The sequence below is a fragment of a genome, unplaced genomic scaffold (genome assembly GCF_019419815.1).
Source record: "Pyrus x bretschneideri cultivar Hongxiangsu unplaced genomic scaffold, Pyrus_bretschneideri_v1 Contig19, whole genome shotgun sequence".
NCBI lineage: Eukaryota > Viridiplantae > Streptophyta > Magnoliopsida > Rosales > Rosaceae > Pyrus > Pyrus x bretschneideri.
The window spans coordinates 3112749-3131596 of NW_025999490.1; the positions used below are offsets into that span (position 1 = coordinate 3112749).

Here is an 18848-nt window from a genome sequence, read left to right on the forward strand (position 1 = left end):
CGTATTTATTAATACGTCAACACGACCCCTCAAGCTCAACGTGCATAAAAGACGAAAAGATGGTGATGGATGTGTCAATTTGTCAATTGGTGTAGAGTATAGGCTGCCAAGTGGCAATAACTTTCTAACCACGCACCCAACTTCATGAATTGACAGAAGTGACAAAAGTCCCATATCATGCATAATTTTTTTAAGAATTTTTAAGAAATATTAACGAAAGAAGTTAAAAATTTTGAATTTTAACCAAAAAAAAAATAAAAATATGTTATAAATATATAGTATCATAAATGATTTTTTAAAGTAAAAATATCTTTAACATTAAAAGTAAATTTCTTTAATACTTTTTTTTTATTTTTTATGGAATAATGTTAGAAAAATTAAATTTATTGATGAAATTTATGAACTAAATGATGCACCTGTCGTCAATAAAAATGAGCATGTTTATTAAGGCTTAAGTAATAACTCAATTATCAACTTTCATATCATTCAATTCATAAATTTTTATCTATAAATTTAGTCTCTTTGATATTTTTTTTTATATGATGCATGGCAAATCGAGATATTATTTCTTAATTTTTAATAAATTATTTTTTTTATTTTATTTTTATAGTTACTTATTAGACAAGAAAATTAAGTATTTTTTTATATATTTTTATTTCTTGTTAAGGCTTTAAGTTATTTTCTCTAATTTGCAAAATATAATTTAGGGTTTAGAAGATTTTTGTAATATTATTGTTGAGTATCGCTCTTTAAAGAAGCAAGACTTTTTTGCAGTTCCTCCCTTTCTACGTGTGTCTGTTTCATGCAATTGTTGTTATTGCTGTGTGCGCTTCCAAATCCGCATCACTTTACCAACGAAAACAATGATCGGATTGGATGGATGATATTAATAATTGGTTTTTGAAGTAAAAACAAAATTCAAGGGGCTTCGCACAAATTAGGTTTGCTCTATGTTCAGCTTTTTTTTTGGCAACGTTATATAACTTGATTTACAAGATACACAAAGCGAGATATCATAAGTCAAATTTGAGTTTTTGGGTAAGAAATTTTATTTTTAAAAAAAATTAGATCTTCAAATTAAACAATCAAAACAATGACCGTCATGTAATTACAAGTTTCAAGCAAGACATACCTATACCTTTTATTATTATTATTATTATCTACACTAAAGGAGAGAATGTGAGCTTAGTCTCCCTTGGGCTAGCAATAATGTGATTTAAATTCGACTTTGGTGAGAATTGAATCTAAGACATCTCGCTTACAAATGAAAATAAATACAGACAACGGTAGTACTAAGTGACTACCTATACCGTTTGTTAAGTTTAACTTGTAACGAATTAGCTCTTAACTTTTACTTTTAACCTCGTAACCCCTTTCTCTCTCTAAGAAAAAAAAAAACTGTCAAAGAAACAATCCTAGCCGTTGACCCCCATCTTTTGGTTTTAGGGTTGGTTACAATCTTTTTTTATGTCTTCTCTCTTTTCCTTTCCATTCTAGTTGTGGTCATTCTCTAGTTCTGTTCAGAAGAGCCTTTGTGATTGTGGTCACTCTATTGTTTTTTTGAGAAGAGTTGTTATGGTTATGGTTGTGAACCTCGAATCCTAAAGCAGTAAAGCGGCACCTATTGTTCTAATATGAGGTGAAGATTTTAGGATGTTCGAGTTTGTTGGAGGTGATTCAAGGAAGGACTTCTTTACTGACAATAGCAAAAATCATCAGCAAATGGCGCGGTCTTTTTTTCGTGGTGCTTTAGTTCTTTGGCTCGCATTTTACGTTTAGTCCTCGTGGCAAGGCTTTAGGGTTAGGAGTAACAGTCCTCCATGGCTGAGGAATTGTATTACACTTTTGATGAGTTTGCAATTGTGAAGTTGGTGCATATTTGGCCTTTTGGATTACTCTAAGTATCCCATTTGACATGCTTATTTTATGTATGTTCAATTGATCATGTTCTTAATGAAATTTCTTAACCTCGCAATCAAAATACTTCATATTTTGTCATGGAAATTTGAAATTTTAACTCTCATTAGTCATTGCTAAACTTTTTTTTTTTTTTAAATTTTTTTTTTTATATAAAAGCAACATTGGGAATGAGCCTGAAAGGAAAATTGCACACAGAACTTCAAGCGCATGAGTGAATAATAACAAGCCACTTGATCACATTACTAGACTTTAAATATAGTACTTTTGTTAGATCTCACATCGTCCAGGGGAGTGGATCATGTAAGCCTTATATGAATATTCTCATCTCTACCTAACATGAGGCCTTTTGGTAGTTCACTGGCTTCAGGTTCCATAGGAACTCTGAAGTTAAGCGAGTAGCGCACGAGAGCATTCTTAGGATGTATGACCCACTGGAAAGTTCTCGTGTGAGTTCTCAGAAATAAAACCGTGAGGGCGTGGTCGGGGTCCAAAGCGGACAATATCGTACTATGGTGGAGTCGAGCCCGGAATGTGGTGGGGGCCCGGGTCGGGATGTGACAATTTGGTATCATAGCCAATCCTTGGTCGGAGGTGTGTCGACGAGGACGTCGGGCCCCTAAGGAGGGTGGGGCTCAGGTTGGGATGTGACAATTTAGTATCAGAGCCAATCCTTGGCCGAAGGTGTACCGACGAGGACGTCAGGCCCCTAAGGGGGGTGGATTGTTAGATCCCACATCGCTCGGGGGAGTAGGATCTTGTAAGCCTTATATGTATATTCCCATCTCTACCTAGCATGAGGGCTTTTGGGAGTTCACTGGCTTTGGGTTCTGTAAGAACTTCGAAGTTAAGCGAGTAGTGCGCGAGAGCATTCCTAGGATGGGTGATCCACTGAGAAGTTCTTGTGTGAGTTCCCAGAAACAAAACATTGAGGGCGTGGTCGGGGCCCAAAGCGGACAATATCATGCTACGGTGAAATCGAGCCTCGTGTGAGTTCCCAAAAATAAAACCGTGAGGGCGTGGTCGGGGCCCAAAGCGGACAATATCGTGCTACGGTGAAATCGAGCTCGGGATGTGGTGGAGGTCCGGGCCAGGATGTGACAACTTTCTTCGTTTAATTATTTATTTTGATTTTGTGTTACTTATTTCTTTTTCTTTTTTTTTCTCAGTGTTTATTACTAAGTTGACTCCAACCGAATCTCGTTACATATAAATATCAACCGTCAAGCAATTCATCACAAATACAAGCCAAGAGAAAGTGACGAAGTCATCATACTTTAACGAAATTGCATATTCTAGCCAAGTTTAAGCATCTCTGCCTCTGGATTTCAACACTTCAACTAAAAGCACATTTTGTTAGAATCATAGCATTGAGGTAAAGGAAAACAAAAACATTAGATTATGCAGTGTGTTATAGTAAACAAATTGGCTTACGTGGATTCGTCACGACGACGAGGCCAGCGCCATTGAAGTCGCAGTTGTAGTATCCGTCGGCCTTATGGTAAAGATTCATGGCAATTGAGGCATGGCTTATCAGTGTATTTGGCAAAAAGACATGAACCATGCTTTTGTATCTTGCTGCAATCTTTCGATATTCCACAACTGAAGTCTATGATTTCTTGCAATGCAGAGTCTGGGATTCCTGGCTTAGCCACACACCAAAAAAAACATCTTCAACTGATCTGAATGATTTCATCGATTTGAGATTTTGGATTAAACGAGTTATGTTTTTGGGTGGGAGAAATTAGATTTTGATTAATTACCTCCTTTCTCTGTGGCAGTGGAGGTCCTGATCCTCCTGCCAAATAATAAGGGATAGGAAAGCACAAAAATGAAGTTAAACAAATATTTTGCAGTGAATGTAATGGAAAATACTGGGCTCTTCTTACTTTACATGTCAATCACAGTTTGATATGTGTGCATAAATTTTAATTTTTAAGGTTTTAATAAATTTTTCTTTATGCATTCTTAATTTTTTAAAGTTTTATAGTATGTCCAACTATGATTTGGAGAGAAACGACCGACTTATTTGAGAGGAGTTGAGAAGTGTCCAAATGCAAAAATTATTATAGACACATACCACTCGTAAATACTCAGCTGGCCTAGTAATTAACCTGTAAAAATGGTATAGCCCCAAAATGTTTAATTAATTTGTTGGAAAGAAGGTTCTAAAATTGAAACAAACTAAACTATTTATAATTGTCTATATTAAATAATGTGAAATTGAAATGGCCTACTTTTATCTGTCAAGGAAATGAGACCAGTGTTGGTAAAATTGCAATTCCATTGGTTTCTTCCCATCTTTTGGTAGCAAGCATTCATGGCATCTGAGGAATGGAGCACTGGTGTATCTGGATAAAAGCAAAAGCCGCCTTTCACCGTTGGGCTCCAGTCTACGTAACTGCATGCATAATCCGCTGCTCAATGTAGGGTTTCTTGTTGTGCTGCAGGATTTGCCACACACCATGCAGATTAATTAAATTAAGGATTCTTTAGATATAGATCCTTGTAACTCTTATTTTCTAGACAAAAAATCACCTAGTTATAAACATTCAAATAAAATCCAAATTTAAAAATGACTGTCAAGTATAGAAGTAATTAACCTATTATTACAAAATATCTACAATATATACATATGTGCGTGTGTGTGCGTGTGTGTACATATATAGTTTACCTATATGAACGTATAGTAGTACTATATATATATATATATATATATATAGTTTACCTATATATAATACTACTATACGTTCACACACACACACACACACACACACACACACACATATATATATACATTGTAACATCCTACATCAACCAACGGAGAGAATGTGATGTGCCTTATATATACATACCCACTTCCCTATAACATGAGGCCTTTTGAGGTCTCACTGGCTTCAGATTCCATCGGAACTCCGAAGTTAAGCGAGTTCGGATGAGAGCAATCATAGGATGGGTGACCCACTAGGAAGTTCTCTAGAAACAAAACCATGAGGGCATGGCCCAAAGCGGATAATATCGTGACGACCAACACATCTCGACTCTAGTCAACATCCCACATCGACCAACGGAGAGGGCGTGATGTGCCTTATATGTACATGCCCACCTCCCTGAAGCACGAGGCATTTTGGGGACTCACTGGCTTCGGATTCCATCGAAACTTCGAAGTAATTAAGCGAGTTCGGGCAGTCCTAGGGTGAGTGATCCACTGGGAAGTTCTCGTGTGAATTCCTAGAAAGAAAACTGTGAGGGTGTGGCCCAAAGCGGACAATATCATGTTACGGCGGAGTCGAGATTCGGATGTGACAGAATGGTATTAAAGCTACTTTGTCGTTCGGTGCGAGTGTGCCAACGAGGATGTCAGGCCCCTAAGGGGGGTGGATTGTAACATCCCACATCGACCAACGGAGAAGGGGTGATGTGCCTTATATGTACATGCCCACCTCCCTATAGAACGAGGCCTTTTGGGGACTCACTGGTTTCGGATTCCATCGGAACTCCGAAGTTAAGCGAGTTCGAACTAGAGCAATCCTAGGATGAGTGACCCACTAGGAAGTTCTCGTATGAGTTCCCAGAAACAAAATCATGAAGGCGTGGCCCAAAACGGACAATATCGTGCTACGGCAGAGTCGAGATTGGGATGTGACATGCACAATACTACATATATAATCAAACATATTAAACTAATCAATCTACCTATATTTAAATTTATGATGAGAAAATAACATATATTTTGTAGTATCGCATCAAATAACATTCTTTTATTTTGTAGATAATTTATTTTCCATGTATTATTACATATATTTGGCATATTTTATTATTATAAGATATATATGTACAAATAGTAGGTAAATTAATCTTGAATAAAATACAATTGCTTTATTTTGTAAGTAAATTAATTTTGAATCAAATAACATATCTTCATTCTGTAGGTATTTTATTTTGTATGTATCATCATATATATTGGGCACATTTTATTATTATATGTACAAAATAATAGGTAAACTAGTATTGAATAAAATAATAACATTTTTTTTATGTAGGTATATTATTTTGCATATATTAGGTTTGCTTTATTATGTAGGTAAATTATTTTGCATGAATTTTTTTTTGTATATCAGGCATTTTTTGTTGTTGATATATATGTGTGTGTGAAATAATTTACCTACATTTATATGTAAAATATAATTTTATTGACTTAACTAAGCATGTATTACCACATTTATTAGGCATGTTTTATTGTTATTATATATTAGGGCAATGAATTTATTATTTTTTTATTTTTGTAAAATCATTAATTCTCCCTTACAATTTGTATGGAATTAATTGTGTAAATCAAATATAATTAATGAGTTTGCTGATATGGAATCTAGTCAATGAGTTTTATTTGAATAAAAAACTTATGTCGGGTTTTATGTAGAATAAATTAAATTTCAAGGGCTAAAGTCATATTTTCAATTAAATTAATCTAAGAATTTGTTGATTGTTATGAAAATATGGTTTTCATGCTGGCTTACCTGTGCATTCACCAGCATTGAAATCACTCATGCAAAAATACTGAAGTCATGGATTATATATAATTAGGCTATTTTGGCGAGAGAGGATTATAATTATTAGTTTGGCCAAAATACCTTTTTAGTCCCTTCACAAAGTTGCACTTTCGTCCTTTGATTTTCAGGTACATCCAATTTGGTATTCGTCAACTCCGTTAATTCTTTGTAGATCGGAGGTAATTTTGACGGATTTCATACAAGAAATCAACAGAAGTTGACGGATGTACTCAAACTGGAAAAAGGTTGGAGCATGGACCAAATTCATTGCAATTGAAAATACAGCGACGAAAATGTAGCTTTATGAAAATTATAGGAAAAGGGCAAAGTTTACAAATGTAAAATGCTGCGCAGAGTTATGAAAATAAAAAGGAAAAACTAGTTTTGCCGCTTAAGATCAAATGGAAGAATCTCGATCTTACCTGAGAAGAACAGAAGAAGAAGAGAAAAAATAGGACATGGCAGAGCTAACTCAGCCGTTTTTGCTGTACTATGTGAGCTAGTCTAACTCTGTGATGGAATTCATATAGAGGGGAGATGAGTTACTTGTATAAGTTACAACATGATGTGCTCCACTTAGTCCAGATTGCATGAAGTTTGGCATGACAGTGATTAATTTGAGGCCACCTGCAGCACAGTTTCATTGTTTTTTTTTTCTTGGTCATACAGCTGTTTTTATCGGTTACTAGATATTACAAGAACCAAAGGGTCCAATTTTTCATGAGGTTTTGCCCTTTTTTCTTTAAAACTAGTGCAATCATAGATAATGCTTAGGATTATATTGATACGTGAAATTAATTACTTGTTCAAGGCTTCAAGCTATCTCATTTATAAAGAGAATCTGAGCAGATTTGGAGAGTCGGTGGAAAGAGATGGGAAATAAGCATCCGAATTTGTGTTCCTTTTTAAGATAGCTAATTATAAGAGAGAATGTTTTGGAACTGTGGCATGTATACGGTTGGGATAGCCTGCATGCACTGCAACCAGTTGCAAGAACAGGTGGTTACGCCTCTGGTGATCACAGAGAAACAATAAAACTTTGAGTTGTTACTGTGATGATATGTGTGTGTGTGTGTGTGTATGATGTTATTTATAAATTGGAGGCCAACGGATGAGATGTTTGTTGGCGAAATGAATTTAAAGCAATGGATTGCAAATTCTTTAATTCGAGGTAATGCAGTAGTTGAAGTTGTGGATGCTGATTTACTTGGGACAGAACCGTGAGCAGGAGGGATTGCATATCATCCACCATAGGATTAGCTCTACCTTGTTCTGCAGAGTTGCTGGAGGAGAGGATTGACATGAAAGACGCTGGTAGCTGTTTTTCTATTGGCAAATTGACTGGTTTGGTTCTTCTAGTGATGAGGATGTTTGGAAAAAATGTACTCCTCTAGTCGTATAATCACTATTTGGCCCGTCAATATTGTTTGGTCAGGACAGTGCTTCTACCATTTGCATCCGAGTTTCAATCTCTTCTCGTAAATTAGATTACCTAGGACTATGACTTGTATAAAAAACAGTACATTTTGCAGCATGCAGGCTTAATTAACCTCCTTAACAAATCTTGAGGGAATCTCAATCTTCAATAATCCAACCATCACTTGCTTCAGCTAGGCTTAAATCCACCGTCCGTGACTGTATATGTACTTGTACTAGTCTTTTCAGCACACCAATTCACCAACCAATTAATAAAACGCAACTTCTAATTACTTTGGCTTTTATATGCTAGTTGTGCACAATGCGCACACGGTGTTTGGTCGAAACCGCGTTTGGCACGACACACTCAGAACCATAATCTGCTCAGTTTATAGAATTGGGAATTTAGACTCCCACTAGAGTCCCAATCACAAGAGGCCCTACAGTCTTGTATTCGAGTGCCAGAACGAAAGGGGAGTACTGTCAACCAGATTTGTCAAACTTAATTTGGTATGAAAGTTTCACATGTTTCCTTACTTGAAAGTTGAAACGAAGGAAATCATGAATTTAGAAAGTCGGTAAATTTTGGCCATGTTTACTCAGGTAATGAATTACAGTTTATATTGTAGAATCCATATACTTAATATTTCAAATATGTTGGTAAACACGTGGAGAGTCAAGAATCAAAATAATTATGACCCTCATGTGCTAGTAAATAGGTAATAATTCGAATGTTAATTCCAGAAAAGTAAACATGCGAAATATCTCAGATTTTGCGTGGTAGTGAGCTAGCCTTTCCGGATATATATACTTCCTGATAAGTAAACACGTGGGTAGGCAGCTAGCCTTTTCGGATTTATATACTTTCTTAGTGTACAAGTAGAGAGGCTGGTGGTAGGGTTTGGTCCAACTGGGTTGAGTTCAAACTTCAAAGTCAAATTGTACATTCTTTGCATGATTCAAAGAATCACAATCTTTTTGTCTTCCTTCCTTTGATCATATGTAGTTTAACAAAGTTCACTTAATTAATTGTGGGGGGCACTGATTAGTCGAAAAGCTTGTATATAAAAGGCATTATCCTCACTTGAAAGCTTATCTGCTACAAAAATGGTGTCTCAGAGGTTAAGTTTGGTCATAGTCTTACTCTGTTCTGCTCTACTTACTGTTCTTTCGGCTCAGCCAAGCTTGGAGGTTGAAGTTGAGGCCTTGCATGAATTCAAGAAATCCATCGATGCTGACCCCAATGGAGCACTTGCAGACTGGACAGATGCAAACCATCACTGCAATTGGTCTGGTGTTGCCTGTGGCCCTTCCACAAATCGTGTCATTTCGATTTCCATGTATGACAAGCAGCTCAGCGGTCAGATATCACCGTTCCTCGGAAACATCTCAGGCCTCCAGGTTCTTGATTTAACTTTAAATTCATTCACTGGACATATTCCAGCTGAGCTGGGGCTTTGCTCCCAACTCTCTGAACTTATTTTGTATCAAAATGCTCTTTTGGGTCCAATTCCGCCGGAGCTAGGCAACCTTGGAAGTCTTCAGGCATTAGATTTAGGTGATAACTCTTTAACTGGAAGCATCCCGGAGAGCATTTGCAACTGCAAAAACCTGTCACAGTTTGGTGCCAATTCTAATAATCTCACCGGAAAAATCCCATCAAACATAGGAAATCTTGTTAATCTTCAGTTCTTCGCGGTGTATCACAACAACTTGGTAGGCTCAATACCTGCTTCCATTGGTAGGTTGAGAGTTTTGAAAGCTCTAGATTTAAGTCAAAACCAGTTGTCAGGTGTAATGCCCAGAGAGCTAGGGAATATGTCAAATTTAGAAATGCTTCTCTTGCTTGAGAATTCCTTTTTCGGGAATATCCCTAGTGAACTAGGTCGTTGTAAGAAGCTTGTTAATCTTGAACTCTATGAGAATCAGTTCACCGGAGGCATTCCTTTTGAACTTGGAGATTTGCTCAACTTAGAAACATTGAGATTGTACAACAATAGGCTAAATTCCACAATCCCACTTTCCATTTTTCAGTTGACGTCCTTAACCCATTTAGGACTTTCACAGAATGAGTTAACCGGAACAATACCAGCCGAGATTGAATCTTTAAGATCATTGCAAGTACTGACCCTGCATTCCAACAAGTTCACCGGTGAGATCCCTTCATCCTTGACAAGCCTGACAAATCTAACATATTTGTCAATGGGCATCAATTTCCTAACCGGGGAGCTTCCATCAAATATCGGGTTGCTTTATAATCTGAAAAACCTGACCATGAACAGCAACTTTCTTGAGGGATCCATTCCATCAAGTATCACCAATTGTACACATCTTTTAGTTATAAGCTTAGCTTACAACAGAATAACAGGAAAATTCCACAGGGGCTGGGGCAGTTACCAAATCTTACTTTCCTTTCGTTTGGATCAAATAAACTGTATGGAGAAATCCCAGATGACCTCTTCAATTGTACAAGCCTAAAAACTCTAGATTTGGCCATGAACAACTTTAGCGGTTTGCTGAAGCCAGGAATTGGAAAACTCTCAAATCTCAGGCTTATTTAATGCCGTCTCAAATTCATTTGTCGGGCCAATTCCACCAGAAATTGGCCAATTAAGCCAACTTATCCTCCTTTCACTTGCTGAGAATAGCTTTTCGGGTCCAGTTCCACCACAGTTATCTAAGCTCTCTCAGCTCCAAGGCCTTTCCCTGCACGACAATGCTTTAGAAGGAGCCATACCTGAGGAAATTTTTAAACTGAAACAGCTAACCAATCTTCAGTTGCAACACAATAAACTGATGGGTCCAATTCCAGATTCTGTGTCAAAACTTGAGTTGCTTTCATACTTAAACCTCGGGCATAATATGCTCAATGGTTCCATTCCAAAAAGCATGGCTCACCTTAATCGGCTGACAACCCTGGATCTCTCTCACAACCGTCTCTCGGGATCCATTCCTGGATCAGCGGTCTCAAGCATGAGAAGCATGCAGATATATCTGAACTTCTCATACAATTTCTTGGATGGCACCATTCCGGATGAGCTTGGTAAGTTGGAAATGGTACAAGCCATTGACATTTCCAACAATAATCTCTCTGGAATCATTCCCAGAACAATAGAAGGCTGCAAGAACTTGTTCTCTTTTGATCTATCGGCGAACAAACTTTCTGGTTCAATTCCAGTTGAGGCTTTTGCTCAGATGGACATCCTCACAAGCTTGAATCTTTCAAGGAACAACTTAGATGGTGAAATCCCGGAAAAGTTATCAAATCTGAAGCATCTTAGTTCCCTTGACCTTTCTCAAAATTATCTGAGGGGCATTATCCCTGAGAACTTTGCCAATCTTTCCAGCTTGAAGCACTTAAATGTCTCTTTCAATCGACTTCAAGGCCATGTTCCAGACAGTGGAATATTCAAAAAAATGAATGTGTCCAGCTTGATGGGGAACCCAGATCTCTGTGGTAACAAATTTCTCAAGATATGCAAGAAAAGTTCACACCGGCTGTCCAAGAAAACCAAGTTTATCCTGTTGGTGCTTGGATCTGCTTCTCTACTTCTGGTTCTAGTGCTCAGTATTCACATCCTCCGCCGCTTCACCAACTCACGTAGACCAGAAAAGCTTGAGGATCCAGAATATGAGTATGCTTCAGCATTGACCCTCAAGAGGTTTGATCAAAAGGATTTAGAAAATGCCACCGGTTCCTTCAGCAAAGATAATATTATAGGTGCAAGCAATTTGAGCACTGTGTACAAGGGTGAACTAGAAGATGGGCAGATGGTAGCCATAAAGAGATTGAATCTGCAGTACCAGTTCTCTGTCGAGTCTGATAAATGCTTCAATAGAGAAATCAAGACACTGTCCCAACTACGGCATAGGAATTTGGTGAAGGTACTCGGTTATGCATGGGAGAGCATGAAGTTAAAGGCCTTGGTCCTGACGTACATGAAGAACGGGAACCTGGACAGCATTATACATGAAGATGAGTTGAATAATTGGAAATGCACATTATCTGAGAGAACCAACATTTTGATTTCGATAGCAAGCGGACTGGATTACCTGCATTCGGGTTATGATTTTCCGATTGTTCATTGTGACTTGAAGCCTTCTAACATATTGTTGGATGATGACTGGGTGGCCCATGTGAGTGATTTCGGGACGGCTAGAATGTTGGGTGTTCATCTCCAGGACGGGAGTAGCCTTTCCTCAGCATCAGCTTCCAAGGAACAATTGGCTACCTGGCACCAGGTGACCTTTTTTAGTCTTGCCCTAAATTCCAACCTTAAACAATGAAAGTTATAACTCATCTCCATTGCTTATATTTTATATGCTGATAGTGTTCATGCAAATATGCAGTCAATCGGTTGGAAACAACTTACACCAGACTTTTCTTTTCAATTTCTGAAACTAATATTCAAAGCAAATACATTCATCTCTCTTTCTCCTTTTTTTAGTCTTGCTCTAAATTCCAACTTTAATATGTCTCAAAATACAATGTTATCGCTTTCCATGGTACTCACCGGCTTAAAACATGCATCTGCAGAATTTGCATATATGAGGAAAATCACAACTAAGGTCGACTTATTCAGCTTTGGTATAATAGTGATGGAGCTGCTGACAAAGAAAAGACCAACAGGACTTATGGAAGAGAATGGGCTGCCAGTGAGCTTGTCTCAACTTGTGGAGAAAGCCGTTGCAAATGGAAGAAGGACACTTCTTCAAGTTCTGGACCCTATGCTAGCTTCAAATATCTCAACGGAAGGGGAGAAAATTGCAGAAGAGCTACTTAAGATAGCCTTGCTTTGCACCAACCCGGATCCTGACAACCGACCTAACATGAATGAGGTGTTGACCGCCCTTCTGAAGCTGAAAAGGGAAGCATAGTACAACCACCATGGTGATTACATTTCACAGTTCAATAAATGTTGAATCAGTTTCAGCGATGGAAGATAGGAAGAATAACGTTGTCTCATCGTGCAATAGTTTTTGTGCAATGAAACATATAAATTTCTTATATGTTCCACAGATATATTCAAGTTTCACAATGTTTTGTAGAATCGAACTCTGATGTATTAAATTCCATTTGAAGTATGGCAGTCACTTGGATGCCAAAAGAACATTTGCCAATAAAAATTGGGTTGAAAGATTGAAAAACAACCGAATTTGATGAAGAAAGATTGGATCTTTCACTTAATTGTTGCATAAACCATAAAATTATGAATACATGTAAACAACAGTTAGGAAAAACGAATTACATTACTTTATGCTAAGAAATTTAGATTTATGCAGAAATTTTTACAGTTAAAGACAGAGAGTAAAGTTTCGGTGCCTTGATCAATCTGTTGGGGGAGGATCTTTGACCAAAAAATCCCCAACAGTCGAAGGGAATTCCAAGCCTCCAAAACCATGATCAGCACCATCAGAAACAAAAGCAGCTTTTCCCAAAAGCAAATGTGCCAACCTGAAAGGTTCAATACTCCCCTCCCCACCACCATTCATAAAGCACTTAATCCAACCCTCCAACCTTTCCATTTCTTTCCCACACTTCGGCCCCTTCACCCCGACAATCTTCTCATAAAACCCGCCTTGACAACGACAAGAACCACCACCAATGCCGCTACCACCACCACAACAATCACCCCTTTCTTCCTCTCCTCCTTCACAATTAGACAAACCCAAGAGTTCAATTAACTCTCCAATATCGCCGGTTGCATAATTTTCGGTGTCATTGATGGTTTCGGGTTGATGCAGGGCACTCGTTTGAGGTGGGTTTTGTTGGGTTGGTGGGAAAAGTAGGGAGCATGAGAGGAATGCTTCTGGAGGTTCACCACTCTCTTGCAATGCGTTTAAGCTCTGATTGTTGTTGTTATTGGACTGGTGAAAGGGGAGATATAATGGTGAGCTTAGTGATTCCTCTTCTGTTAAAAGCTTGTTGCTTTGTAACAATGGTGATGGTGAAATACTGGATTTTTTTTCTAGGTTCTCTAATTTCAGTCTCTTCTCAACCTATGGAATTAAATACCAAGAAAAGAAAAAAAAATTCAAGACCAAGAAACACACTAAACTAAATCCATAAATTAATTTAAAAAAATTTGGAAACAGAGAAATAGATGAACCTGTTTCAGGGAGGAGAAGAAATTGGAGTGCAGAGACGCTGGTGACCGTCCATCTTTCATGTTTGACTTGTGTTTCAGAGGGTTCACACTTGATAGCTTATATAGTACCGATAAATAAAAAAAAAATGAGTTCTAATGAAAAGCCCACGATACTGTTTACTAACGAAAAATTATATTTTTACACTAAAAAGTCAAACCTAATACTATTCACTTTACCCTTTATTTTGTTCTTATCATTAAAACTCAAAGTTTTCAAACATTTTTTTATTAGTTTTCCTTAAAATAAAAAAATAAAAAAAATTGCTAGGCAGCCTAAAATTTGTAAATTACCTTTGTATCATCTCTCAAATACAACAGGTGGCAAGTCACGGTTATCCACCCCTTCTAGAGGTCAAAAATACTCACAGAGGCATTTCATTGTCCTCCTGCCCACAAGTCTGACTTCCACACCAGCAGCAGGTTTCGAAAATTTTTAGGGTGTCAAGAACACGAGCAGAAATTCGAAGTGTTATAGTACAATTGATTAATTTTTTTTTTTTTTTTAAGTTTCTATAACCAATTATAAAGTCACTTTGTATTGTGAGCTGTATTCCTAGCACATTAAAAAATATCTTCCTATTTAATGTAGTTTAGAAAATATAGTCTTCCTGACAATATCCATAGAAAAAATGTAATCGCAACTAATTAAATGGTAATGTTAGGGAGGTAGACAAAATTTTAAAATTAAAGGACATAGAAGTTAATAATTAGTTTATTACTTAGCTGTTGCTAAATATATTCATTCTTATTGGTGACACATCATTTAATTTGCAAATTTTGTTTACAAATTTAGTCTCCTTAACATTATCCTCCTTTTAATGTACCTCTGCTCCAAATCACTTAACAATAACAGTACAGTAAGATTTTTTTTCCAAGAGGATATTTTAACTTTTTTTTTCATTTTTAGAACGACGGTAGCATTAGTGAATTAGATAATAAATTGTTAAGATAATGAAAATCAGTGGAATCAAACTCACACTATAATGCATAAACGTAATTGCAGAATGCGTTATCTTAAACTACATTAATCCAGGTGGAGACAAGAGTAAGGAGCAAGTTACATTGTACTAGCCAACTAGTAACTTAAACCGCATTTGCTCGAATGTTGTAACTTAAATTAGTTTAGAATATCCTCCAAATAAACAAATGGCAGATAAATTGACAAATGTTGAAACAAATTAGAAATTTACTCCATTCAAAATTCAGCATCACATAAATAGATAATTCACATTTTTATGCACTAGGGTTCGCCCAACAATCTACAACATGAACAAATTTTCCCCACTCAAATCCACACTCAATTAAAGGGATTCACAACATTTCTTCAACACTTCTCATACTCTCAATCACTTTCCGGGTACAAAGTTTGTGGCGTAGTTCCAGGCATTGTTGGCAACTGGGTCTGCAAGGTGGTCGGCAAGATTCTCCAATGGTCCCTTTCCGGTGACGATGGCCTGGACAAAGAATCCGAACATGGAGAACATGGCCAACCTTCCATTCTTGAGCTCCTTCACCTTGAGCTCGGCAAAGGCTTCTGGGTCGTCAGCAAGGCCCAAGGGGTCGAAGCTTCCGCCGGGGTAAATGGGGTCGGTCACCTCTCCGAGGGGTCCGCCGGCGATTCTGTATCCCTCAACTGCTCCCATCAACACAACTTGGGTAGCCCAGATGGCCAAGATGCTCTGTGCATGGACCAAGCTAGGGTTTCCCAAGTAGTCGAGACCGCCCTCGCTGAAGATCTGGGCTCCGGCCTTGAACCACACAGCCTCACCGAACTTGACACCGTTGCGGGACAAGAGCTCGGGGAAAACGCATCCAAGAGCTCCGAGCATGGCCCATCTGGAGTGGATCACCTCAAGCTCACGGTTCTTGGCGAAGGTCTCTGGGTCGGCTGAGAGTCCAGCGGTGTCCCAGCCGTAGTCACCGGGGAACTCGCCCTTGAGGTAGCTTGGGGGCTCACCGGAGAATGGGCCCAAGTATTTGACTCTGTCAGGGCCGTACCAAGGGCTGCCAGAGGAAACTTGTTTGGTAGCAGTTTTCCTCATGGAAACTCTTCCGTTTCCGAAAAGCTCAGTGGCTCCCGGGGAAAGTTGCACGGCTTTGCCGGCGAAGGTTGGGGAGGAGAGAGCCATTGTGGAAGCAGCCATGGTTGAGAGAGAAAATTGAGGCTTGATCGATGGTTGAAGTTTGAGAGTGGTGATTGATGGTTGGTGAAGTTAATTTGGTACGTATTTATGGTGCGTTTCCTATCGAAGCCATTTATCTTATGCTATCTAAAGCTTTAATCTCATTGGACTGCCAAGATTTTTCTCTTGTTTTCGTTTGCCACATGTCTGTCTCTGTAATCCACCACGTCCTCAAATTCAATCCCTGGCTTATAACCAATGTGCCACTGACACTCTCTCGAACAATCTTGAAAAAAATCTGGAAGCTGGTACGTTGGAGAAATTTTTTACTTTCCGAAACACGGACGGGTAGTATATTATGCGTTATATATAATGAAAAGTTGCACTTTTAAATTCTTAATTTTTTATATAAATATTTAATTATTTGTATAAAAACACGTAGTTTACTAACTCATGTTTCGATCACATTGAAAAAAAATTTGATACATTGATGCATTCGATAAGATATAGTATGAATTATGGTAAAATAAAATTGTAAAAAAAAGTAAATAATATCGCTAGAGTGTTACAGATGGGCGTCGTTAGAATGCCTTATCAACGTCTGTCGAATATGTTAGGGTTAATTATATGGTTAATAATTTTCATCCTTCAGAAAAAGGTTAATGAAAAATCGAGTGGTAGGCAGAGGGTGTGAGAGAAAAATATCTCTGCAGAAGAAGAAAAAATCTTTGTGATAATCTTGGTCCACTTCCCAACTTATTTTCACGAACCGGATTAAACTTTGGATGCAGGCATTATACCAAAACTAACGGTATTTTTTTTGAGAGTCTGGTCGGTCAGTATTCATTTAATATTATTGATATTGTCTTAGTTTAATCACCTATTATTAGGTATAAGTTTTATCACAAATGACTTCGTTGATATTACAAGTGAAAATATCATATATGTTTATATAGTATTTTATCTAATATGAGTCTATGACCGATGGATGTGAGATCTTATTTTGAAAAAAAATACATACAATGTGAAGTTGTCTCCTATTAAAGTACGAAACATGATTTCAGAACAAAGGGTTATCGTGAAAATTCTGCAGCTGGCTGTAGAAACATATAATTTGACTAGTTTTTATTTTTTATTTTCTTATTAATTTGGCTAGTTGATTGGCAGCCATTGGAAGTGGCTTCATTCATGAAATTCATGGCTAGCAATGCAGCAATATTCTGAGAGGTCCAGAATTTGGAAACACGTAGGTGTACATTTGCATGGTAGAATTAGGGTTTGGTCCTACAGAGGAAATCCTCTACCATCTCCAAGCACAGAAAGCCTATCCAATTGGAACAATTGGCAATGTTGGATTGGACAAACTAGTGGTGCCCATGCATTATTGTCTTTAGATTTTTCAAACACTGGACAGAGATCCACTACGAATCAATCAGCTAATTTAGACCATTCAAATTGAATCTGACGGTTTTATTAACTTCTTCTGCTGGCCTACCTCGTCACATAAATCAAGGACTTCGATTCCTCATTCGCACAAACTAAAACTCAAATTTCCGGTCACTAAGGTCTCAAATTCCAAACTGTATAATCCAACGACTGTTGGTACTGGTGGTAGAGGGTGCCAACTAGACAAGGAAAATCGACCATCAAAATCTCACAACCAATGAGAATTAAGATGTTGATTTTCTAGGATAAGGGCACTGATCTATATAGGCCATGAAGTCAGTCACAACCACCCATCATCCTCTCTTCCCTCAACTGTTTTTTCCTTCTACTTGAATCACATTAGTTTTGCAATGGCTGCTTCCATGGCTCTCTCTTCACCAACCTTCGCCGGCAAAGCCGTACAACTTTCCCCTGGAGCCACCGAGCTTTTCGGAAACGGAAGAGTGTCCATGAGGAAAACTGCTACCAAACAAGTTTCCTCTGGCAGCCCTTGGTATGGCCCTGACAGAGTCAAATACTTGGGCCCATTCTCCGGTGAACCCCCAAGCTACCTCAAGGGCGAGTTCCCCGGTGACTACGGCTGGGACACCGCTGGACTCTCAGCTGACCCAGAGACCTTCGCCAAGAACCGTGAGCTCGAAGTGATCCACTCCAGATGGGCCATGCTCGGAGCTCTTGGATGCGTTTTCCCCGAGCTCTTGTCCCGCAACGGTGTCAAGTTCGGCGAGGCTGTGTGGTTCAAGGCCGGAGCCCAGATCTTCAGCGAGGGCGGTCTCGACTACTTGGGAAACCCTAGCTTGGTCCATGCACAGAGCATCTTGGCCATCTGGGCTACCCAAGTTGTGTTGATGGGAGCAGTTGAGGGATACAGAATTGCCGGCGGACCCCTCGGAGAGGTGACCGACCCCCTTTACCCCGGCGGAAGCTTCGACCCCTTGGGCCTTGCTGACGACCCAGAAGCCTTTGCCGAGCTCAAGGTGAAGGAGCTCAAGAATGGAAGGTTGGCCATGTTCTCCATGTTCGGATTCTTTGTCCAGGCCATCGTCACCGGAAAGGGACCTTTGGAGAACCTTGCCGACCACCTCGCCGACCCAGTCGCCAACAATGCCTGGAACTACGCCACAAACTTTGTTCCCGGAAAGTGAGAGCTCAGGAGTTGTTTTGTACTTTTGTTTGTATTGTTGTCGGTGATGTAAATTTGGTACCAAGTAATATGGACAACAATAATTTGAACTATGTGCTACAAT

General features: G+C 38.5%; 4 protein-coding genes and 1 pseudogene across 4 annotated transcripts; 2 read left to right on the forward strand and 3 right to left on the reverse strand.

The window, feature by feature from the left end:
• Positions 1 to 2963: 2963 nt before the first annotated feature.
• On the reverse strand, positions 2964 to 4380 carry LOC125476425 (annotated as a pseudogene).
• Positions 4381 to 8733: 4353 nt separating this feature from the next.
• LOC125476334 (LRR receptor-like serine/threonine-protein kinase FLS2) lies at positions 8734 to 13048 on the forward strand. The gene is given in 5 exon segments (XM_048582223.1): positions 8734 to 10254; positions 10257 to 10441; positions 10443 to 12090; positions 12093 to 12125; positions 12421 to 13048. Coding segments are annotated over 5 exon segments (3471 nt in total). The 5' UTR covers positions 8734 to 8990; the 3' UTR covers positions 12762 to 13048.
• LOC125476336 lies at positions 13024 to 14419 on the reverse strand. Its single transcript, XM_048582225.1, has 2 exons — positions 13994 to 14419; positions 13024 to 13883 (listed from the first exon to the last, which is right to left on the reverse strand). The coding sequence occupies exons 1-2, from the start codon at positions 14051 to 14053 to the stop codon at positions 13212 to 13214; spliced, it is 732 nt and encodes a 243-aa protein (XP_048438182.1). The 5' UTR covers positions 14054 to 14419; the 3' UTR covers positions 13024 to 13211.
• A 781-nt stretch (positions 14420 to 15200) lies between these two features.
• Positions 15201 to 16245, reverse strand: LOC125476335 (chlorophyll a-b binding protein of LHCII type 1-like). The gene has a single exon (XM_048582224.1). The coding sequence runs from the start codon at positions 16174 to 16176 to the stop codon at positions 15379 to 15381; it is 798 nt and encodes a 265-aa protein (XP_048438181.1). The 5' UTR covers positions 16177 to 16245; the 3' UTR covers positions 15201 to 15378.
• Positions 16246 to 17678: 1433 nt separating this feature from the next.
• On the forward strand, positions 17679 to 18837 carry LOC103951255 (chlorophyll a-b binding protein of LHCII type 1). The gene has a single exon (XM_048582226.1). The coding sequence runs from the start codon at positions 17952 to 17954 to the stop codon at positions 18744 to 18746; it is 795 nt and encodes a 264-aa protein (XP_048438183.1). The 5' UTR covers positions 17679 to 17951; the 3' UTR covers positions 18747 to 18837.
• The last annotated feature ends 11 nt before the right edge of the window (positions 18838 to 18848 follow it).